Here is a 25,246-nt window from a genome sequence, read left to right on the forward strand (position 1 = left end):
CTCTGTTCCTTGGCTGGTCAAAGTTGGTAGCCGTATGAGTTACTTGGTAAGTAGGTCAGCACAGCATAACCAAATGTGGTAGGTTGCCTTCAATATCAAAAGAGATTAAAATCTCAGGATTTTTCTCAGTGGTGGCAGGTGGACGGTACAATAGTTTATCTTTCACTGTAGATAACCTGCCATACTCCTGGCTACCGCTCTGGATTCCTAAAAACTTCATGGATGTGGAAGGGCCCCTAATCTCCACAGGGATTATCTCCCAGCCTCTAGAACACATGTGTTTCACCAAGGCATTTAGACACCTGCTACTTCCGATTAGGTCCAAAAACATGATGCTATCACAGGCAGAGTGGTGTTCTGGGAAATGAGATGATTTAAGTGCCTACCGATGGGAGTTCAACAAAGCTGGAGAGGTGATATAACCCGGATGCAGGACAGTAAGATGGACTGTTGGCCATGGCAGGTAAAGTCATCTGCCTGTGATGCTTTCTGCCCGTAGGGCTAGAGAAGCAGACCTCTTCCAGGTCACCAGCTGTATGGCTGCAGGTTCTGACCCGCTTCGTGAAGAGATTATATCTGAAATAACAGCTGCGAGTCAAGTCCTGTACAGGGCAAACAAATACTTTAAATGTGGATAAGATAGAGATCAATCAGCACTCCTGAATTTCTGCCTTTGACGGTGGCAGTGATATCTAGCATGGCCTCAGGGATGCACTTACAGCTTTTGAATTACCATTCTACTGGGGAGGGACAGTTCCCGGGGCTTCCTTTTGTTCTTCTTACCACAATCGCTTTAACTCTAGAGGTCTGTGTGAAGATTCTGCCAGTTGCCAAGTATGTCTGTTACAACTGTGCCTACCGGAACTGGGAAATAACCACAGGATGAATATGTGAGATAGATCCGGGCCAAAATTCCTTTTTAATTACTTGATCCCCATGTATTAGTTTGCAAGATATGCTATAACAAGTATCACAGACTGGGTGTCTTAAACACAAGTTGATTGGGCTAGAAATCCCAGATCAAGGACAAAATTCAACCCATAACACCCCAGAAACCTCTATTCTAACTAGTGGACCACGAAGGCCCTTTAGGACCCTTGGGATTACTGCTAGCATAGGGCTAATTTCTAAGTATTCCCTAAAGGCCTGGGTATTTCGGTTTCCCGAAGCACAGGAACATAGATAAATGGCTTAAGGTTCCTTTGGGGAAGACTAAAAGATTTACAGTTACAGTTATGGTGATATTGTTGGGTGCTCCCTGCAGGGTACTGAGCAAGCTTTTATTTAAGGGCCTTGGGTCTGAGAATTTAGTGAGAGTTCATAACTCTCCATTTTGGTGACTCAAAACAGGCCTCTTTTTGCCAGATCTGGAGTCTTGCTTTGGGTTATACAAACCAGCTAGGACCATCACCCCTGCTCTGTTGCCTTGGTACTGTCCCTTGACCCCTGCCACTCCAGGATCCTATCATCCCCACTGATATCAGGGATTCCATTTCAATAGCGGCATCTCTGAGCTTCATTTCCAGCCTATGGAGGATAGAAACGACAGCATTTTCCCAGGTAAGGTGTACCCCTTATCTGTATACTTTTCAGTTCCTTGGAGAAAGGAATACCCTCTAAGCAATTCCGGAGGGCAAAATTAGATGAGTAAATCACACATATGATAAATCTGCATCATTTCTATCCTCATGTTTTTGGATTTATCTTCTAATGCTATACTAAGGAATGTTTGGCATTTGAGTGTAGACCACTGTTCAGTCCAGGCTTCATCTAACCAACCAGCTAAGAAGCACGCTTAGCTGCTAAAGCCAATATATTGAATCCAGTATCTCTAGAATTTCCATATTAATAAATTAAACCCAAATGAAAACGATATTCTTTTCTTCCTGGTCTAATTTAAACTTTTAAAATCCAGGCTTCTGCTGATTCAAATTAACAAAATCTTACAATTCTGCTGTAAGACTTCCCTCAGATCAGACTTTGTGTTTGTTTCCAAAAACATACTGGGATCGGACTCTAGTTACAGATCTGGTGGCAATACGGGGTAGTGGGTGAGACGTAAGTACTGGCATTCCCTTTCAAGGCAAGTACCCAAGGGTCTCCAAGTAAGACAGGACCAGCCATATCAGTGAGGGGAAGAAAGGCTGTTTCTGCTGGTAAGAGAAGCTAAGTGGAATCTAGATTCAGAACAGTGGAATTTATCCAAATCCACTCAAATTGTCCCCATTTCTCATTTCAGGGTCCCACTCTCCCAAACAACGCTGTAATTTTCACATAAGAGATGTGGTAAGGCTACGAATTTAACTTATGTTGTAATTCTATCACCCAGAATCTCCTGATTTTCACGTACATCAGCCTCGAAGTTGCAAGAGATGAAATTCTTCTGGGGCTCTCCTATTCATGCCTTGAACTGAAAACTTAAAACTCTGGGGGGGGCCTTTGGTTTTATTTACTTTACTTCTTTAAAAAAAATTATTTATTTGCGAGAGCACACACGTGTGCAAGTGCACCCGTGTGTGGAGCGGGGGACAGAGGGGCAGCGGGAGAGGGAGAGAGAATCCTGAGCAGACTGCAGCCGAGCACAGAGCCCCACGTGGGGCTTGATCCCAAGATCCTGAGATCCTGACCCCAGCCAAAACCAAGAGTCAGATGCTTAACCGACTGAGCCACCCAGGTGCCCCTCTTTCCTCTACTTCTTCAGCGCAGTCACCACCACCCAGGCCCTCGTTTCTTACATGATGGTCTGGAGTGGCAGTCATGTGGTTGCCAAATGTCGAAAGACATTTCAAGTGACCACAAATGTACGTTATCTTTGTCTACTGCTTTCCAGTGGCAATTTTATCTTCATTTCCTTCAAATCCAACAGAGTCATAACTAACCCGAGTCCCATCTTTGAGGGCCTATTGCCTATAACCATTTTTGGAACCAAATAACCGTTATCAGTGTTTAGTAGCTGTAGGAAACAAAACCCTTCTACCTATTTTAAGTAGAAAAGGATTCAGTTCAAGTAAAGCAGGTGCTTGCAAGAATTGGAAAGCCTGAGCAAGTGGGCTCTGGGCTAGACCTCCAGGAAAAAGGCAGATTGGTCTCCCTTGATAGCTGTTACCTCTGTGACCATCAAGATGAGGCATCAGGCGGCCAGCACAGGCTGACTACGAGCACACACATCACTGCTATTTATGGATCAGGAACTGCATCAACACTCACAAAACTACAGACGGATATTGGAATACTGTTGAAGAGAAACCCAAGGCCTCTATATACTTGCGGCAGCAGCCAAAGTGCCTGAAGATGACCCGTCAATCACTTCTTCCTTCCACATCTTGTTTGCACGTTTAATTGGCAAAACTTAAATTATATTCAGAGCCTTGGTTTAAGGAAGTTTAAGACATGTAGTTTTTAGCTTTCCAGCCTCTTGAGTACAAGAAAGATATTAGAAAGGTTCAGAATGAATAAGTACCCATTCAGCATATCCATGACTTTCTTCACATTAGCCCGTCCAAGTAGGACTGGTGACCAGACACACCCGCTCTCAGTTTTAGCCCCCTTGAAAGTTGACTGCAAGCATCCCATCTGTCTGGCTTTGAAGCTTACCTCTCTTCCTGGCCTCAGAGAAACTTAAAATGTCCTTGTCTTCAGAGCTGTTTTGCTAATCTGCACAATCTCATGCCCAGCCACGTAGGTCTCTAAGCTGTGTGTGTGTGTGCGCACCGGTGTATTTTAGTCAGACTAAGGATGTCCCACCAAAGAGCCTTCGTATCCTATCCCTTATGTCTGGTATGTTCTTCCCCTAGATAGTCACTTGGTTTTTTCTCACTCCCCTTAGGACTCTGATAAAACGTACTTTTATCAAAGAGGCCTATGCTACCGTCTGAAGTAGCGGCATCTACCATTCTCTCTTCCCTCTCCCTGCTTTGTTCTCCTCAGTGTACTTATCCTCTCCCAGATTCTAGATCTGATAGTCTTTCCCCACTACGGTGTAATTTCCACGGGGACAACAATTTTGTGTTTTCTTCATTGCTGCATTCTACACTTGAAAAGTGGTAGGCATTTCAAAATGAATGAATGCTGTACAAAAAGGAAGTTAAACTTCGCCGTTTTCTGAACTTTTCCCATGCATTACTCATGTTCTCCTCCAGGTGGCGCTGAAGGCCCGCTTCATCAGCTAAAGTCTAGGCTCTGCAACAGGAGTGTTGCAAAGGATTAGAATAAACTTAATTTTTCATGGCCTCTGGTCTAGAGTTCTGGGCTTTTCTTAGATGACACCCATAATCTCCCTTAACTTATTTCTTCTTATTCCTGCAGGAGGGAAAAAAAAAAAAAACATGGGTCTTTACCAAAAGCATTTCAGTACACCATCTCACTTAATCTTTACGACCCCATAGTTGAGGATTCTTTTCCCCATGTCGGCTAAGTGAAAGCGGACTCAGACGCAACTGCCCAAGTCTCACAGCGGGAAGAAGCAGAGCCTAGATAACAACACAGGTCTGGCTGCCAACTCTTGCCCCTCCGAGAGACTTCGATTTTATCCAAGTTAACTGCTGTCCTGGTGAGGCTTCAAGAGAACTGCCATCTTGAGTTGATTATTTGCATTTCAGAGATTTCCGGACTGTCTACCCCTTTTTCCAACAGGTCCCCTTTTTCACACAAGGACACTAGGGCACTTTCTTCCAGAGACCCGAAGTCCACTAAGAGCATTTCCTGTCCCAGGTGCAGGGAAATGTGCTCAGTCTAGCTGCAGTGCCCAAGAGATAAGGATCTTTCCAAGTTGTTGTCCAGACTCATCCTCCTCATTGTGGTAAAGCACAGGCCAGGGAGACAAGGAGCATCTGTGAAAGGAAACAGAAAGCCATCTGGTCCTCAGGGAAAGGATGTTTTCAACTCTTCCTCTGGGCCCAGGGCTAAGGTGCTAGAGAAGTTTGGCACTGGAAGCTCCTTAAATATTGTTTAAGAGTTGGGGAAATTAAGGGCATAAGAGAGAAACTGATTCACAGTCACAAAGTTACTGCCAGATTTAGAATCTTACGTCAGGTTTCATGAATCTTTCAGTTTTTCTGCTATACTATGTATGAGCTTTCTTGCTAAGGTCATTATTCTAGACAGAGCCAAAATCCCGAGTAGTACTAACTTAGCTCAATTCTGATGAATTTATAAGAGCAGATAAAATTAAAGGTTGAGATTCTGATGGCATGTCTCCTCTCTCCTTTCATTATGATTTTGGTCAGATTCCTTAGGCCCTCTTACTCAAACTACATCGGCAAAACCGAGAAAGCTTTTTGGAACAGGGAATGCATAGCAGAGAATATAACAAACACCCGGTGGGTTATTGCTTGGTGATTATGCAAAATCAGTACCTTTCCTTCTCCAGTTAAGAATACCCTGTCCCCAACCAGTAACCCTGCACCATTCACTGGGATCTCTCTGAAGAGCCACTGGAACAGCCACCCCCCTTCCCTCTTCTGAAGCACATTTCTACTAGTGACAATAATGCGGAGAAGTAAAGCTTTAACAGCAAAACTGCACAGCTGCCTCTAGAGGGCAAACAAGGTTCATTTTAATCTACAGCAGCTTCTCCACTGGCTGACTCAGCAAATTCTACACTGACTACACGGTCTAAAACAAGCCTACCTATGCTTCCTGTCAGGCTAGGAGTCATGGGTTTATAGAGGACTCCACTCAGTCTAATTAGAATACAATCCTTTCCTGGGATGGGGAAACTCTGATCTAGAGACTGTTAAAGACATAAGTGGTCTACTCAAATACTTGGCTCTGTAGGACTATCCAAGCCAAGGAAAATGAGATGGAGTTGAATTACGACAGAAATCTTTATTAAAATGTGTCCTTCAGTAATATGTTAGCATACATACAATATACACACATACATCTGTACATTCTTTGACACACCTCACTGATTGCCACCATCAGTTTAACCAATAAATTAAAACTAAAAAAAGGAGGGGGGGTGAGGGGTAGGACTAAGGGCAAAAATCTGTTTTTTTCTGGTAAGAAACTGCAAATTTCTCAGAATTTCCCTGGGGAAAACCTGTGACAAGAGAATCTTTGAAATAAAATACATAAATCCCCGCCTCCCCCAAAAAAAAGATTCCAAAAGATGCAGTTACAACAAGTGTGCTTCTCAGAACAGGAGCATTCATTCCACTTCATACTCTGGCTTCTGCACCTTCTGGCTTCAAGAGAGTCTTCCCCTCGGCTGGGGCAGAGAGGTTCATATGGGCACTTGGGCTCGGTGCACCTTGGGCTCTGGGAGTCGAGGGGCAGGCTGCCATATGGGAGCGAGGGGAGCCACACTCATCTGAGGTGATGTCTGGCACATCGTCTGACTGCGTATCAGAGCTCTCCAGGTCACTGCGGATGCTCTCGGGCTGGGCCAGGCTGATATCCCAAGCTTTGCTGGCCAGGCAGTCTTTCTGTTCACAGCTTTGGTGTTTGCAGGAGGGATCCTCTTCACTGCTGCCGCTGCCACTGCCACCACGACCACTACCTTCTTCTTCATTCTCTGCCATCTGGGCATGAACATGGAGCGAGTCCTCCGTGCTGCTTCCACTCACCAGCTGGTAGTGGCTAGGCTTGGCTTCAATGTCCACTTGGATTTCCATATTGTTGCATTCTCTGTGGAGACAAAATCCACTTTGCTGAGTCATGTGTGGATCATGCTATACCTGTTGGTACAAGCAGTTTGTGGGTTCAGGATTAGGAAGTCCAAAACACAGGTAAACTGTAGACTAAAGCTCACTTTAGGCAAAAATAAAAATTTAACCTCTCAAATAAGATGAAGAACTAGATTCCTTTGGATGTTTAAGAACACACACACCTCTGCCAATTTCTTTACACAACTAAAAAAGAGCTTTCAAAATTCAACTAAGGGTCAGACCCTCACACTATCTTACTCAAAATACAAAAGAAGATTCGTAGTGTTTTACTACTGCGTTACAATTAGAAGAAACCAGAACCTTTCCAGCAGGGCGTGCTGCAATCACACCGTATCAGTTACACTAGCTTCTCAAAAATAAAGAGAACTAGGTGACAGGAGTCACATCAGGCAAAGGGTGACATGAGAGCAAAAGCCACAGACCCACAGACATCAGTGAACAGCAATCTAGCTCCTTAAGTTTCATGAGAATAATTATACAATAGCCAAAAAAGATCCCAAAAAATGGGGGGAGGGAAGAAAAGGAAGAAAGAGACCCTAAAAATCAAGGGCTAACAAGAAGAATCACTCAAGAGATCCCAAACACTCCTATACCAAGAACCTGCCCAGGGAACTCAGGGCACACACTATATATCCCATCTGATGGTACACACAGCCCTAACATGAGGCTTTGAGCTTCTGAAGACCTAGGACCCAATCACAAACTGTAACCTCTCCTGGGCATCTCTGACTGTTCACATACCTGTCCTGTGGGTTGTAGGAACTGATTATGGAACCGGCCATAGCACGAGTACTTGCGTTGTCACTAATTGCACCAAGACTGGCTGTGTCTTTGGGGAAAATTTCCTTTTGGACATCGGCTTGGACTTCTAACCTGTGTAAAGAGGGGACGTTCAAGTTAATACGAGACCTGGGTATTCCGAGACAGTCTGCTTCCCAGCACACATCTCTTCTATTATTCTCTTGGAAATTGAGTTGATCTGATCTTCTCCAATTGTCAAATAGCTTAAATAGATGCCCACACAGTTTCTCTCTTGAGTATCTGCTGAAATCGTCCCCTCCTTTCTATCCCCATTGTTACTACTTAACTTTAGGCGCTGAACATCTCCTGCCTGAAAAATTGCAATTGGGTTCTCTCTCCAGCAGCCCTAAGTCCAAGTCCAACACCTTCCAGATCAGTGCCGATGTGGACAAAGCCCCGATCACTCTAACAGTCCTCTCTTGACTCTCTACTACCAACAGTCCTCTCCTGGCTTCCTGATCTGCCTCCAAGCTCTCTGTCCAGTTCCAACTCTCACCATAGGTCCCAAATCATAATCACTCTGAATTCTTTCTTTCCTCACACACCTGTATATGTTGTTTACCTCCATGACTTTGCACATGCTATTCCTTCTCTCTGGAAGCTTCCTTTCTCCATGTGACAAACTCATATTCAGTCCTTAACAACAAAGGAAGTACCATCTCCCCTCACTCTCTCAGCAAACCTGTCATTTCCTATTAAATGCTCCCACAGCATCTGTTTATTAAATCACTTTATGCATCTCTCCCTCACTCATCTGTGAGCTCCAAAAAAAGGAGACCACATCTCATTCACGCTTTATCCTTCATGTCTTGCAAATAGGAACTCAAACACTTAGCAATCAAATTACCCCAGGCTATAAGACTAAAGGACATAGAGGATCCGACCTCCCAAAGAGCAGCAAACTTTCCCGATGGTGTCTCAAAGCTGAGAACCCATAACTATTTCCCTCCTTGGCTCTAACACCAGTTTGCTGCACACCTAAGTATTTCCTCTTAATAGGTTTCACAGTCAAACCCATCTGACTCATCCACTTCCTATAAAAGGCTTTCACAGAACTGGAACAGCTGGACTGGCTAAGCTGCAATTTCAGCAAGTCAGTCTCCAATTATGTCTGTCTGCTTATTTACAAGGGTGATGGTTTTAAGAAAGCCCAGCAGTGAGTTCTCTGGCATGTGGGGGCGGGATCCCCTAACAAGAGACGACCAGAGCCATGAGACACAGACAGGTCAGCAGCAGCCTTCATTCGAGCAATCCCCATCCTACTGCCTACGCCTTCACTCTGCAGCTCCAGCCTCGGATACCCTTCAAGAATGTGCCACAGCCCAGGAAAATGAGGCAGTGCAATGCAAAGTGCATTGAATCAGAGACCTGGGTTCTAGTTTCAGCTCTTACATAGAATCTCAAAATTGGAAGAGGCCTTTGACAAACGCCATCGCTTAGGTGCTTCCCAGATGTTAGCTTGTGCAATGACTCTGCTAGAATCACCTGGGGAGCCTTTTCAAAACACAGATCCCTAGGTCCTACTCCAGGAGATCCAATTTATTAATTTTGGGATAGGGCCCTGAAATCTATTTTTAAGAGGCTCCCAGGTGACTGACAGGCACTCAGGTGTGGGATCTAGTCCATCTGTCATCTGTTGCTTGACTCCTTCTAATAGCCAAATGACCATCTGGTCTTACTTTAAACACTTAGAGGGATAGGCAGCTCAGTATCTTCTAACGTAATCCAATCCTTCTTTGGACTTTTATATAGATTTTCCCTATATTCTCTATAATGAAACAAAATTAAGTTTCCTTCTAGCTTCCGCCAAGTTAATCTACCTCTTGGCATGAGTCAGAATTCTTTCTTCCTGTTCAAAGTCCTTCAGATATCTGAAGGCAACCATTTCTCCTACCTCCCTACCTTGTTTTGTCCCATCTGCAGGTCTCTCTTCTCCAGTGCATTCAACTAACTGCTTCTCATATAATACCTGTTACGCTCCTCTGACTATGTTCTGGTTTATCTAACTGGTAAAATGACTGAGCAAGTCATAACATTTTTAGTCATAAAGCTTTACAGCGTTTCAACACGAATTTGTAGAATTGATTTTCCTTATCTATCAAATGGGAATAAGAACAAGAAGGTAATAAGGATCACAGCACCAATAAGCCAACAAGATACAGTATAAATGCTGTTCAACTGAAAGTCAATGACAAGCCTAATGGGGAGCACAGCCTTGGGAATTCTACAAAAATGCATGCTTTCCCTTCCAGAAGCAGGCAGCCTAATGTAGCAGAGGCAAGATCTGAAGTCAGGATTGCTCTTTATATGGAGCCACTATGGTGCAGTGGAAAGAACGCCGCACTTTGTGTAAGTCATTCAACGTTTCGGAGCCTGTTTTCTCATTACAAAATTAAAAAAAAACACAACACCACGACAAAAAAACCAAACCACTAATGATTACATCAAAATGAGATGATACATGAGATGTGTCTAGCACAGAGAAGTGGCTCAATACGGGTATGTTACTTCTTATCATTCTAACTGGTTCTGTCAGAAATTATCTATTTGCTTACCTGCTATATTTTCCCTTGCCACTGGAAAGAATGCCACCACTCAGAGTGCCCCCTGAGAGGGCTGCAAAGCTGGCTGTCTCACTGTATGGACCCTGCATAACACTGAGTCCATCTGTTGGGCTTCCGCTGGTGCTCAATACACTAGTCAGACCTTCAATGCTGCTTTCCCCAATGCTGGGATTCTTGAGGGCTCGCCAGGCATCGGCCACTGGGGATGGAACGAAACATTTCAAGTCAAGATAACACAGCATCAAAATAGAGTCTGTTATCTTCCTGTAATGATTCTTCAGAGTGGAGAATATTCATGTAGAAAAATACTCATTTACCCACTTAATGAACAGCTACTATATGCAGCTACCACACATCAGGTGTTTTAACATATTGTTAATATTTAATCTTCCCAATAATTATGCAATAACAGCCCTAATGTTAGAGGAGAAAGTGAAAGCTAGGAACTAAATGACATGTCCAAGTCATGGCTGGTCACATGAAACTACACTTCCGATTCCAAGTTCACTATTTTGTCCACTATACCGTAGATGCCATCTAATCAAACATGAAGATCTCAAAACATGTTTAGGTTATGTTAGGTGTTGATTCTACCAGGAACCCTCAAAAACTTGTGGGACTCTCTGTGCCTTAGCTTAGTTAATATGGTAAAGTGAAAACATCAAAGTAGGAGTCAGGAAGTCCCAAAAAAAGAAGCTGGAAGACTTGCTCTAGTCCCAGCTCTGCAGAAGCTCTTAAACCCATTTTACAGATGTTGAGACAAAAGCTGAAAGAAGTTCCCATTAAATGGGGATAATAATAGCCCCTGCCCTCTCTATTCAGAGAGCTATTGTAAAAACCAGGTGAGATAATAACTGTGTAAAGTCCTCTGAAAATTATAAAGCACTGTGCAGATATAAGACTTTATTATAATCACTACTATTACCAGCATACTTGGAGTTACTTGGAATCCTACTAGTTTGTACCTGCCACACAGAGCCAAGTACCAGAGGAATTAACCTAATAACTCTGGAACAAAGAAATGAAAAGCTAAAAATACTTTACCCCCTACAAAGCTCATTATCCAAAGTAATCCAATGACAATCTCTCTGTAAAATGTGCTGAATTCTACTGATTTTTATTTTCTGCCCCATAAATTCAAAGGGAAATTAAAATCCTCCCTTTACCTGTGATTGGACCATCATCTTCATCGAACTCAATTTTCACCCCCTTTCCATTTGCTGTGCTAACTCCACAGCCACCTCCGCGACAGAGAGAAATGGGCACAACCCCATAGACATAGGCCAGCATGATGGGGACGCCAATACCTGGGGGAGGAGAAGGAAACAAGTCAGCAGGCCATCAGGTTGCCCTAAATTCTCCTTCCCAGCCTGAGCACAGGCAAACCACTTTATAAAGGGCCAAAGAAAGACAGAAGATGGCTATCCTAAAGAGGTAGCTGCGTCTAAAAGAATGACTGGACTTGGGAATTAGAAAGGCCTGGATTAGAATCCTGACTCCAATTTACTAGCTGTATAATCTCACATATCTTCCCAGGGTTGTCAATGATCAAAAGAGAAGGTACATACAGTGCCCAGCACAGTGAGTGTATGTTGCTTTCATTTTCCCTCTTCTACTCACTGCTGACATGCTAATCTAAGAACCAGTCAATACTCAAAACATTAAATAAGTGACTCCTGGGGTTTACGATCCCCCCAGAACGTTAATTCCAAAATCTTACTGCTGTGGAGGCGGAATGGCTTAGTTGTTAAGAGCACAGGCTCTGAAGTCAGAGTGCCTTGATTCGTGTTCCAGCTAAGAGACCTTGGGCGAATTACAGCACCTTTCTATTACAACTGTAGTGCTGTGAGGATTAAATGAATTAATACATGCAAAACACTCAGCACTGCTCCTGGTACATGGCGAGCCTTAATAAATGTTAGTTATAATATTCTTATTCTAAAACAAAAACTCATGCCTCCCAAAATACTGTGAGGCATTAACCAAATCAAAATAAAAGTAATTTTATTTTGTGGGTTCCCTAGCAAGTGGAGAAGGAAGATAAAAGGTGAAAAACTAGGCCTTAAAGTAATATTCTTTAACCTTTTCTCTGAGCCAGACCGAGTTCTAAGCACTAATTTAGGAATGAAAGATCCCGAACTCTGACAATTTAGCGTGGCTGATAATCATAATAGTGCCTAATAGAGTTAACTCCCAAGGTGGGTCTGGCATAAAATGTAGGAGCCTCCAAGGTGAAACATCTGGCCAGTTGGCTAACCGGCTACAGTCAGAAAGCTGGGCGGGGTGGGGGGGTGGAAGAAAAGAGAGGGCAGGAAGGAGAAGAGTCGTGGTCCGGGCTAGCTTACCCACACTAACTGCAGCAATAACTGGGGACGCAATGACTGACAAAGTCACTCCTCCTGTGATAGCCAAATTCCTCTTATGTTTGGAGGTTTTCCTTCCCTCATACCTGCTGTGAATCTAACAATAAAAAAGAAAATCCAGGTCGGCAGGTTAGGATATTAATCTTTCTGCCGGGGTGAAAAAAGACAAATGAATATTCTATCTACATTAAAATGTATCCCCTACCCACCAAGAGGCCATCTTTCTCAAATTTTAACCTAACTCAGACCAGGGTGACATAAGCTAATACAGAAAAAGTTAATCCAAGAAGAGACAAAATAACTCAGTGTTGGGAGGAAAGTATTTCACTTTTAAGTCACCGAGACAAACCAGGCCCAGGATGCTAATAAGAACTTTTAGATCTCTTGGGGTTTACGAAAATCCATTTAAGAAATTAAGGTTATTTTTATCTAAGAACCAGCTGGTTTTCAGGAAGCTCTGAAATATAAGCTCCTCCCTATTTCCTTCAAAACTTTACCAACAAACCTGGGGATAGAACACACAGAACTCAGCATGTCTTACCTTCCTGCCATGACCATGGCAGGAATGGCAATGCCAGCAATGAGGGAAATCCCCACTGGAGCACCAATCAGTGTTCCCAGCTGCCAAAGAATTTTCTTCTTACGGCTCCACGGCTTCTTGCCCCAGAATGTGCAGCCAGAAGGGCTGCAGAGGAAACATGCTAAAGTTAATATCAATATTACAAATGCAGCTGTTGTCACCAGAGGGCTTGATAAGAGCAAGAGCCTTCTTTTTCAATAAGAATGATTAACAGTTACAAGAAGTTGTAGGAAATGAATATATTACATGAGGGGGAGCAAAAGACAAGGTCAGATTATTAGAGCTCTGGGCCCTTTACCTTTTGTTTGTAAAGACAGGCTTCCAGACTAGAAATCTCTTTTCCTTTCTTTGCTACTGAACCCTGTCCTCCCTAACCTAACACTGATCCAGCTTCCTTGACTGATATACTACTTGGGACCCTGTACAACCTACACACTTGACATCTCATCCAAAAGCGCTGTGCCCTGCAGCTAACAAACATTGATTTGAATAATTTTCTTGGCCTATGTCTTACCCATATCCAATAGATAGTGTAAACCACGTTCCTGGGGAAGGATATAAAAAGACTTTGTCACACCCTTTATGTCACTTTCATAGAGTTTGGCCACTTTTATACTCAGTCCTTCTGTGTTCAGCCATTTTTGCTCACTCCCTTTGTCCTGTCTTCTCTACTAGAGAGGATAAACAATTTTGATGGGGCGTCTGGGTGGCTCAGTTGTTAAACGTCTGCCTTTGGCTCAGATCATGATCCCATAGTGCTAGGATTGAGCCCCTGCATCGGGCTCCCTGTTCAGTGGGGAGCCTGCTTCTCCCTCTCCTTCTCCCTCTGCTTGTGTTCCCTCTCTCACTGTTTCTCTGTCAAATAAATAAATCTTAAAAAAAAAAAAAAAAAGGATAAGCAATTTTGAAAGTAGGAGAGTAGGGATTATACACCCCTGTGTCCCTGATAATCAGTACACTGTAAGTAACTCAATGTTTGCTATATTGGAAATGAAAATGTTTCATCCACACAATGGATGTTAAGTTTGTAAATATTAACTCCTTCAGGACAATACTTTAATATTCACTCTGAATTCTTTGTAAAGTCATTATACGCAAGGAACTGTAAAAAGGTAACCCTGACCATAATAAACTTACGCAGTTTAGCAAAATTATATACGTGTATGAAGTAAAAGTAGTGATATTTATAACGAAACATTTAAGGAATGCCAATACAGAAGAATGAGGCAGAAAAAGCTGGGGAAGGCATCATAGATGAAATGGCATTTACGTCGCCCCTGAAGGGTAAATAAGAACTGAACAGGTTGACATAAAAGGGGGTTGCTGGGAGGGTGATGTGATCAGAAAGCATTCTGGACAAAGGGAAGAATATGAACAATTATGAAAGAACGTGAAGAAGAAAGATGGCTAGAGGAGACACAGGGAATAGCAAGCCCAGGTTATCGGAATATAGCATGTATAAAACAACATGGAAAAAGCTAGAAAAGGAGATTAGGGCCAGACTGTGGCAAAGCCATGTTAGGGAAATTGAACTATCTGGAAGGTAACAAAAACAGTCCCTGGAAGTTGCTGAACTGAAGAAAAACATGGTCACAGGAGTGCTTCAGAAGAACTTTTTACAGCTTCCTTCTACTGTAATGAGAGGACAGACAACTGTGTCTCTTTGACATCCTTTTCCCTAAATCAGTAAAAGAACAAGACTATAAAGCAATGGACACATTTCCCATCTCACCTGAGGTAATGCAAATCTGAGATCTCTTTCATACAAAGCCAACAGAATTCACAGCCGCACACTGCACAGGTCATATGATTACAGCTTCCATCATTCATCTTGATAATGTAAGCACTGCATCGTGGGCATGGCTTGATGTCATCTGCTAAGGGGGCAGGAAGATTGGGTAGAAAAATACCCCCAGTTAAACCTAATTCGATTTATTATTCCTAGGAATATATATAAAAAATAAGGAGGCAGTCAAGAACTCTTGGCTGAGAATTCCAAATTGTGCAACCCACTTCACTGGAAGGCTGGCTATGTCTAGACCTCAGGAATCTTCATAAAATGGATCCTGTCTCATACTGAGCTGCCTATTCCCAAAACTGGCATCTTACACAGCACTTAAGCCACACTCTGAACAAGGAGACTTCCCTAGAGACAAAGATGGTTCCAAGAAAAACGAAATTTCACTAGCCAGTAGGCTGACAGAATTCAAAGCAGAGTTCTGCAGGAAGAATAGTCTGCAGCTTGGAATTGGCTTTAAGTTTTGAAAAACTTTAGCTCAGGAAATTCATTTCTCAGGCTCTGCAAGTATCACTATGATGTGCTGTTAACACAACCCACAGACCCCTCCCATGATACTTTCAAATTCAAAACCTAAAAATAATTGGGTATGCTATGTAGCATACACCTAGTAATTTTCACAGCAAGCTAGGAACTATCTTATTAAAATGACAATTTAGGAGATTATGCTGTGCCAGGAAAAAGTGAATGGTAAAATCTTTCCTACCAGCCTCTCCCAAATGACATCAGTGAAATAAAATACATTTATAAAAGGCAATAAACCCACTGACATTTTTAAATAGGTTTACTCTGACTTGCCAAGGTTCCTCCTTTTAAGGTTAATCATTAATCCATACGAATATTATTTCCTTTCCTTAACTCTGTACCCTACTTCCAAAAGTGGTGATGCACTTAAAACTAGTAGGAAGACAGTAGAGGTTTAATACTAATTGTCTTTCTGCTCACAATGAAAGTTTTGAAAAAGTCCCTCGCAAAAGGACCTAATTACTCTCCAATATGAGACATATTATTAAAAAGGTAGAAACTAGAGAATTCAATTTTGTTGCATTCCAATTTTACCAATTTATAGGTTGGAAAACCTACAGTTGTCAGAGAGAGAAGCTACATATCAAATATAATATTGAAAGTATTACCAAGTATTTTTTGCTCTCTGATCCTAGGAAATACTTGGTTATACAGTAAATAATCTCTCCCAGCTTTAGGCTCACATTATGAAATATCAAATAAAGAGAAAAATGAGACAATGCCAACTTATACCTGGTCCAGATTCTTGCCCGTAACTGAGACCTGAAGTGTGCTTGGTCCGTACTCGCAAAGTCTGTGCCCTCTGCTGACGGGCCATATCGCATGTCTGATTTGGATGCCATATTTGCTTGCAGTGGTAGCAGAACTCCGTTTGGCAGCCTTCCCTCTCACAGGTCAGCTTTGGGCAGCTGGCACAGCCATAGGCAATAACAGCGTAACTATGGGAAGGAAATAGGAAGAGATATCAGTAAGATAAGAATGATCGGAACAAGACAGACATTATTCATCAGTTTCAGTGGGGTAACACTTACACACCTTACCACTACACATGATATAGAGAAAAGAGTACACACATAACACACAACACACACACACACATTCTGTGTGAGGAAGTAAATTTCTTCTTAAGATTCTAAAAACACAAATCATTTACCTTCTGAAAAAATAAGGAAAAATACCATATTTAGCCTGAATTCTAGCATGTATTCAGTCACAGTTTAAGCTACTTTAAGAGCAGTTTACCACAGCAAGTTTCACAAATAACAGGGTACAAAACTGTATCATTTTGATGGTTTGCTATATTTAGAGAGATTAGAATTTGTTTACATTAAAGGACAGAATGTTTGTAAAACAAAAGTATAGCGAAAACTAAAGTATACTTTTTCATTTTTAAGTTCTACAGTGAAGCTGGTCTGAGCACACACAGCCTGAGACAACAGCCACAGATGGATTCATGATCAACTCCCCCTAATGAAAGCTCATTTTATCTTTCTTTCTTTTTTTTTTTTTAATAGCTCAAATCTATACCTTGAAATATCTACTTCCTTGACAGGCTCCAGAATCCAAGAATACCACTCATCTGCCTTATTAATTAATACATAGTAAGGCTGTTATCTCCCTCCCCTTCCTTCTCTCTTCTGACACATATTCTTAGTAAAGATGCGCAACTCAGAATCCATCTGCACATCAACTGTTTCTTATAATTCACACTTATTTTCCAAGAATTACTCTCTCACAAACAATCCAATATATTTACAACTATTAGCCCTTCTGACTAGTTCTAAATATGTCAACTAAATGTTCAGATTACCCTAACAAGTGAACACTTGTCTAAGATACAAGAATTTTTTAAAAAGTAATTTAAAGAAACAAAGAAGGGAAAATAGCAGTTGTGAAAGTTCAAACAATTTTTAAACAGGTCAATGATTGCAGGCTTAGGTGTTGCCATTAGGCTTTGTTGTCCTCTATTCCACCTTCTCCTCCAATAACCAAAGACCTCAAGCAACTTATAAGAAAGGCTAATAACATCTTCTTGGATTTATTCTACTGTTTGTTTATTTGAATGTGCATTAGATATTTAGAACATCAACTCGAGTTCTCAGGTTTATTATAGATTCTGCAAGTTGATTTGAGAATGACACTGAAAATATCAATAACGTATCATTTATGTTATATAATACAGTCTGTACTAAAACTCTTCTCAGAAAGAGCAAAGTGAGAATAGGTCAATGTATGAATGCAAATGATTCATATCCTGTAGGAGTTCTGACAAATTTACCCAACCTAGCTGCAAAATAGCTACTACAGATAAACAATGTTTCTCCTAAAGAAAGTGACCTGCTTGCTATTTTGTGTTAAATGAGAAAGGTATTGGATGACCTCAGTACCTTAAGTCAACTTCTGATGATACAAATTACATAGACAGTCAGGAAGCCTTGATCATTTCCTGATCTATTCTTACCTCACCTGGTGAAGTAAATATTTATTAACAGATTCTTTTCTTTTTCTTTTTTTTTAAGAACACTTGACAAGATTGATAATGTTACTTTTGGGTGTGGAATTTGATTCCAAGGAAGTAAAATAATCCCAAATACTCATGAACCCACAGTGATCTATTACCATGACACAGAATTACTCAGGGCACGAGACTTAGCATTCCTGTTTTTGGGCGCCTGGTCTGGTCTCCTTGCCCCTGACTCATACTGCATGACACTGAGCTAATTTAAATCTCCAAGCCTTAACCTCTATCTCAAAAATGGAGGTATAGGTGCTTGCCACCTTCAAGTATAACTAAACATACTCTAAAACTGTTCTTAAGATCTTGCCCTGAAAGGTATGGTATAAAAATATAGCACATTTTATCCTTCTTCCTGGCCTTTGCATAATCTACTACTTCTGCCTAGAATGTTCTTTCCTTTCTTCTTGCCCTGGCAAATACTTATCCATTTAAGAACCAGCTCGAATGTCATCTTCCCTATAAAATCCACTTAACCTCTCCAGGCAGCTGGTTGCTTACTTTATGTCTATGTACAATTACTTTATACTACTTATCACATTATATTGTAACTCTCTGCTTATACGTGTGCTTCCCCAACCAGACTAGACTCAAGGAAAAGTATCATCCATGTTTTAATCTTCAGGGTCTAGCATATTGGTTCGTGCTCAAAATACTTGTGTTGAATGAATGATAGAGACCCTCCGCTGTTCAGCTTTTTTACTTTCCCCAGGCCATTCTAACTCTTCTCCTGGGCCATTACTCTACCCTAAAGCAATCTTTAAACCATATCCATGTATCTATTCATTTACTATATACCAGGTACTATAACTAAGCCCATTTTAGGAGCAAACTCCTAAATTCTGAATAGGGTAATCTTCCCCAGGTAGTTGAAAAAAACTTCATCCTTGAGACCAAATTCGCCTTGACAATCTTGTTCCTTCTCTTCCATGTACCCTACCCTGCAGCCTCTTTCCTACCCTGCTCTTACCTTAACCAAGCATTCAGGTTTGCTAATTAGAAGCTAAATAAGAGGGGGAGAAAGAAGAAGAAGAAGCTAAATAGAAGGTGATGGAAATTACATGCTGCTAAGAAAACAGATGTATTCTTCCCCCTCCTCTTAAGGTTATGTAAATTTACAAATTTTGTTAATTTCCTAAGTCTTCAGAAATATCAAAATATGTGACAGGCTAGACCACAGCATTACCTAACTTCAGCCCTGGAGAAAAAAACCCCGCTATTATGAATTTGATTATGCTCTAACAGACCCTAGTAGTTAAAGAAATGTGTTCCTATACTGTGTTTGAACTTTCTAGCTCCAGGCCACATAACTTCATTTACAAATGGACCCTGAGCATGTGTAAGGGTAGTAGAAATGCGCCAAGTTGTCATGAGTTGTACTCTTACTCTCTTCCTCTTATTTATTTATTTATTTATTTATTTATTTATTTATTTATTTAATTATTTTGCCCTAGTTCAAATGTATGTCACCTCGTGGCCAGACAACTGCAAGAGACTACTATCTGGTCACCTTATACCCCACTCCAATCCAAGTTCCAGAACCAGTAGGTTATCTATCATTATGTAACACTTCTACTTAAATCCTTCAACAAAAAAGAAAAATAAGTCCTTCAAACCTAAATTTCTTTGCATGGCTTAGATAAGTCTATCAACTTGAGTCCAGTCTACCTTTCCAGATTGCCCTCTACTTTACAGATCATGCTCTCTATATTGTGCATCCAGACGCTGACCAATCTAGATGCCAGACTTACTACTATATTTTTATACCTCTATGCAACTGCACTTGCTCAAAACACTCTGGCTTAAGATGCTTTTCTGTCTACTTGCATCATTGTTTGCCGGGTATGAATTCCTACTTACATTCTTCAAGGCCCAGATCAAATATTACCTCCTCTGTGAAGTCTTTCTTGACACCATCATGCAAAATCTTTCATCTACCCTCTGAGATCATTTGTGTTTTCTTTAGTATGTATTACATTGCATTTATAATCTGTTATCTATACCTATCTAATCTCTTCTAAAAGGCCAAACTCCCTGTCAAGAGGATTTTCAAAAGTGTCTACTGAATGATCATCCATCTGTCCTCTTCTTGCCCTCCACCCCCATTATCTGTTTCTTTTTCAAAAACTGTGCTGTACATTTTCTTCATCTACCTCATCAAAATTCAACTATCCCATTCTTCTGGGATCTAACTGAAAAATTGTGTTCACAGAGTTGTAGAAAAAGTTGGAATATGGATAATCTAGGCTACAGGAAGTCTCAATCTACTCAGAGCACAGATTCATTGTTTAATAAGGACGCTAACAGAAGACAGAGTAACTGTACAGAGTAAACTGTTAAAGGAGTTTAGAAAACTGCAAATAGGGAAAGTGTCAGTTAAAGATACAATAGAAAAAACAAAAACATGTTTCCTGTTGATTTAAGTTTGGGGAAATTACACCAGATTGAAGATTTACACTGTATATTAGCATTAGCAAAATTTACAGTGTATATTAGCAGGTTTAAAGGGTCTAAAAGCCTCAGAAATAAATTCTGTTCAATCCAATACTTCCCAAGCTTATTTGATCACAAAATGTCTTCTTTTCCAGTAATACCAAAATATACATTGGAAAATATTGATGTAAGTGAAAAATAGAAAATAAGATGAAAAGATGGTGGGAGACTGTAAAGGGGCTTAAATTATAAGGGTAGATCATATAAATAATTAGTTCTTAAAGACATAAAAAGTCATTTTATAGGTCAGATATGAACAGTTTGAAGCAGGGGAGTGATATAAAATGTTCCACTTTAGAATGATATATTAGCAAATATGGGAAAGATGTACGGAGCTGGACGCAGATGGGCAGGTGGGGGGTGGGGGATAGAGTGAAGAGTTGTGAAATAGAAGGTACAGAGCTAAATTAAGAGAAGACATCCAGATGAGCTATATCTCAATTTTTCAAATGTCATACCAGAGAGAGAGAGAGAGAGAGAGAGAGAGAGATAAAAGATGTAGGAAGGCTTCAGAGAGGAAAAATAAAATCCCCTTTTCACTGAGAAATTTGTCTTGCTCAAGAAGTTTGTTCTTCCCTCATAAATGTGTTAGAGATGAATGGAAGCTTCCTGTTTACAGGACGGTCCAGTCCAGTTGTCCAGGAAGGACAACGGCTGATACTACCTATTGGGGTCAGGTAGGAGGGGGGACTCTGCAGGAGGGAGAGCCAGCAATGAGAGGCTGGAGTGGTGGACCTGCACAAAGAATTTAGGTCAAGACAGCCTTATCTCCTATTCATCTGTACAGAAGATCTGCCCCTGCACACCAGGAAATTTTCTGTTGCCTCCTTTGCTTACCCCTCAGTCTTCTAGAGATTCTGAAAAGGTTTAAAGATTGGTAACAGGGTACTTGAGAGGAAAACATTATATATTTACATGATGTGGGGGTTTCTGAGAAGACTCATGCTTAAGCAGAGACTCTAAGGGGTATGTATCAACTGCACCATTTATTAGTTGTGAAACATTGAAGCCCACGCTTAAACTTCTCTGAACTGGTTTCTCTTTTAGAAAATAAGTTTACCACCACCATTCACCTGTATGAAACTAAAATTATTCCTGAATGAGCTTCTAGTCTGAAGATTATAAAGAACTATAAAAATGTCAGTTATTTGTATTTTGAGTTAATTTTATCTCATTGGAAAGTATGTTTTAAATATACTTGGTAATATTGTACTTATTAAACAGTAATGTAAATGTTGCCCCACTGAAATTGGTTCTCTTATTTATGAATAAAATAAGATCATATTCAAGTATGGGAAAATAAAAATTCAAGACTTTGCTCTACTCTAAAAATATTTTGTAAATAAATGATCTTTTAGTATATAGTGTTTTCATTATCATAATCACAGTGAAACTAATGACCAGAACTCTGTAAGACCACTTACATGCCCCCTTCAGCCTGCCAAATAAAATTCTTTTTTTTTTTTTTTAAGATTTTATTTATTTGAGAGAGAGAGAGAGGGAGCATGGGGAGGGGCAGAGGGAGACTGCAGACTCCCCACTGAGCAGGGAGCCCCACCCTGCCAAATAGATATACGTACACACACAGAGTGAAGGGAGGACTTGATAAATTTGGCAGCAAGAACTTGATCTGTGAGTAAAGATGGTCAGGTACAAGAAGAGATAACTAGGGATTACACTTACTGCTCATCCATGATTTTTACCAGACACAGAAGAATAGAACAGTCTGATTAAAACGAAACAAAACAAGCTGTTTTTCTCCTGGCACTAAAGAGAGGTGGCAAAACCACTGGCCACATCCCCAGGGAACTCAGATACGTGTTTGGGAAGTGACAGAATTTTAAAGTTACTCCCTGTTTATCTAACACCTCCAACTGCAGACCTCAAAACACTTTGCAAACATTAATTAAGCTTCTCAAGTCAGGAAAGGATTAGGCCTATTTCAGACAAAAAATAAATAAATAAATAAAGTAGATAAGAGGCTGTTTACAAAAAGAATCAGAAAAGAAACTAGATTCCAGATCCATGGCTCTCTCAAAGTTGTCCTTAGGCCACATTTGACAAAATGATACAAACAGTAGCATCCCCAACAATGCCAACAAGTGCATGCTTTTTAAAAAGAAAAGGTTGAGAGGAAAGAATATTGCCCTTGGTTGGAGTTAAGACCAGTTTTTCAAGCCTGGTTCCACCACCCACTAGCTATATGACCCTGAACAGTCACTCAATTTATTTAAATTTCAGTTTTCTCATCTGTAAAACTAAATCAAGTCCATCTTACAATGTTGTAAGGATCAAATTAAATTATGTACGTCTGGCACATGGATACTTGGAAGCCAGCTTGTTGTTTTTTTTTTTTTTTTCCGCAGACTTCACCTTCTTTAAACTCACAGATAACACATTAAAAAAATATATAAAATTTTTATAATGCTTTTAAATAATAGTAAAAAAAACTCTAGATGATACTAACCCAATACTTGGCTAAAATAAGAAATGGCCTTAATTCTTTATTAACTTTTATTAATAGTTTACAGTTGTCACCATAAAGATTATAAATTAATTCCTGTCCATTTTTATTGTTGTGAGCAAAGACAGTCATTGACTTTAGAGAAATAAAAACAAAAAGGGAGCTTTTCCAGAAGGATAATCAGCAATGCCACATTTCTCAGTTAAAATTCAAGGAAAGACATCTCAAAAAGGAGTTAATATACTATTCCAAAATTAACCATGCAATGTTCTAAGTAAATATTCCTTTGGTTCAGAAAATAGATCAATAGTATCTATAAAACCTATCATATATATTAGCCTCCTAAGGCCAGTGAGATCACAAGGCCACCAGATATAAGAGCCTACAAGGTTGTTTCCAACACTCATTAATTCAAAGTGAAAGTGATCTACCATAGACAAACACCATACCTTTGACCACAACACTTCAGAGTAATTTAGAAACCTCATCTCAGTGAGGTTAAATAACACAGCCATCTCTAAACAAGTCTGGCAGAACGGAAAGACGGAAGTTAATTTTTCTTACTCTCCTAGACATTCTCCAGACAGCTTCTTTTGAAGAGGACAAATAGTAGCATCATGGAAATCTTAAAACATCCTTGGTATACAGGTTACAATTAAAAGCCCTTCTTAACTCCTTTGAAGCAAAGGCCCATGCAGCTTTTTTACTAGCATTACAGTCACACACTGCAAGGAGTCCCTAGCATCTTTTTGTCCCCAAAACATAACACAAGAATAAAATGATCTGCCCAAGGTCACAGAACTGGTAAATGGTACAGTCTGACTCCCAATCACTTAGATAAGCTCTTCTTTGCTGCATGCAACCATTCATGGGATGTACTGACAGTAACATTTTTTTTTTTTAAGTGGTGGGAGGGTGGTCTCCATTGAGTACTTTAGATAGTAAAATCTGGTGGTATTCTGTCTCTGCACATACTGCATATTTTCTCACTGACCTTAAAAATTCAGGATACATGGAGCCTTAAAAAGACTGTCGTCAAGAACTCAAGATCAGAGGGGCTGGGTAACACATTGTCTCCTACCGTGTCAGCCTCTGGGTATCCTTCTTCTCAGTGCCCCGTTGCTTCTCTGGACAAAGAAAGGGTCCGTCCCCTCCTCACCCTGCCCAAGGCAGCAGTGTAGGAACCACAGGGGACCTCCCAACAGCTTGGCACAGACGGCACACAATGCCCAGGGCGCCCCAGAGCTGCCGGTGAGCTGTCCTTTCCCCCTAGTGCCATTTCCATCACCTCCATCCCAACTTTCAGCAGCTATGGTCAGGAAGAACACACCTTCTCCGGCAATGCTGCTAAGTCTGCCCCTGACCAAAGGGACACACCCCTCCGAATGCCGTGAGCCCCTCGGAATATTCTCATGCCTTCCTTTGGCAGTGACTCCCTCCCCGCCCTCATTAAGACATGGTCCCTACCTCTGGACAGAGGGGCGTGCACCCCACCTGAAAGCCTCTCCCTGCCTCCTGACTTGATGGACAGCTCCCTTCCCCTCGCCGACTGCTCAGCCCCCAGCTCAAGCCCTCGGGCAGGGCGGGTGGCGGGTGCCTTCCCCCGCTCGTCTGGGCTTGCCGACGGCGACCGGTTACCAACCCGCCAGCCCTCACCTCTCTCTCGGTGCTGGGACACACACACGCACACGCCGCACCGAGGACCGTCTCTCCGGGCCGGCCACACGTGGGGTGGGGTCCAGTCCCCCGACCCGGGGCCCCTCCGCCGCAGCCCCTGCCCCGGCGGCCACGCCCCCGCGCTCACCCGCAGTCCGGGGCCGGGCACCAGCGGCAGTCGGGGTCCGAGGCCAGGTAGCGGCGCAGCATGAACTCCTCGTACTTGTGCATGAGCGGCGGGTCGGCGAGCAGCAGGCGGATGTCGTGCGGGTTGAGTCGCTCGCTGCACTCGGGGCAGCTGATGGGCACCCGGCTCTCGCTGATCTCCAGGCGCAGGTAGTGGCGAAGGCAGTCTCGGCACGAGCGGTGCGGACAGCTGAGGAGGCGCGGGGCCCGCTCGGGCGGCAGCCGCACCAGGCACAGCGGGCACTCCACCTCCTCCGGGCCGGGGCCGCCGCCCTCCGCCGCCTCCTCATCGTCGAACCCGGGCCCGGCCCCCGCCGCGGCCTCCGCCTCCGCCTCGGTGGCGGGCTCGGTGGGCAGCGCCTCGGGCGGCGGGGCCTGGGCCGCGGCCGGGACCGGGGCGGGCGGCGGCGGCGCTGCCGGGGGCGGCGGCTCGGCCTGCGGCTTGGCCCGGGCGCGGCGGCCGCGGGCCGAGGCGGAGAAGACGCTGTGGAAGGTGAGGCGCCGGCGCCGGCCGCCGCTGCGGCACTTGGGGTCGGGCGCGGCCGCGTGTAGAGATGTAGAGCGCGGCGACTCGGAGTCCTTCTCAGAGCCCATGGCCCCCAGAGGCCGAGGAGCGAGGGGCGCCCAGCG

General features: G+C 42.3%; 1 protein-coding gene across 1 annotated transcript; it reads right to left on the reverse strand.

Moving 5' to 3' along the window:
• Nucleotides 1-5,806: 5,806 nt before the first annotated feature.
• RNF19B (ring finger protein 19B) lies at nucleotides 5,807-25,246 on the reverse strand. The gene is given in 9 exon segments (XM_040619208.1): nucleotides 5,807-6,630; nucleotides 7,413-7,544; nucleotides 10,028-10,235; nucleotides 11,203-11,343; nucleotides 12,382-12,496; nucleotides 12,892-13,084; nucleotides 14,712-14,853; nucleotides 16,035-16,240; nucleotides 24,579-25,246. Coding segments are annotated over 9 exon segments (2,238 nt in total). The 5' UTR covers nucleotides 25,211-25,246; the 3' UTR covers nucleotides 5,807-6,161.

Source organism: Ursus maritimus, unplaced genomic scaffold (assembly GCF_017311325.1).
Source record: "Ursus maritimus isolate PB19 unplaced genomic scaffold, ASM1731132v1 scaffold_32, whole genome shotgun sequence".
NCBI classification, from domain to species: Eukaryota; Metazoa; Chordata; class Mammalia; order Carnivora; family Ursidae; genus Ursus; species Ursus maritimus.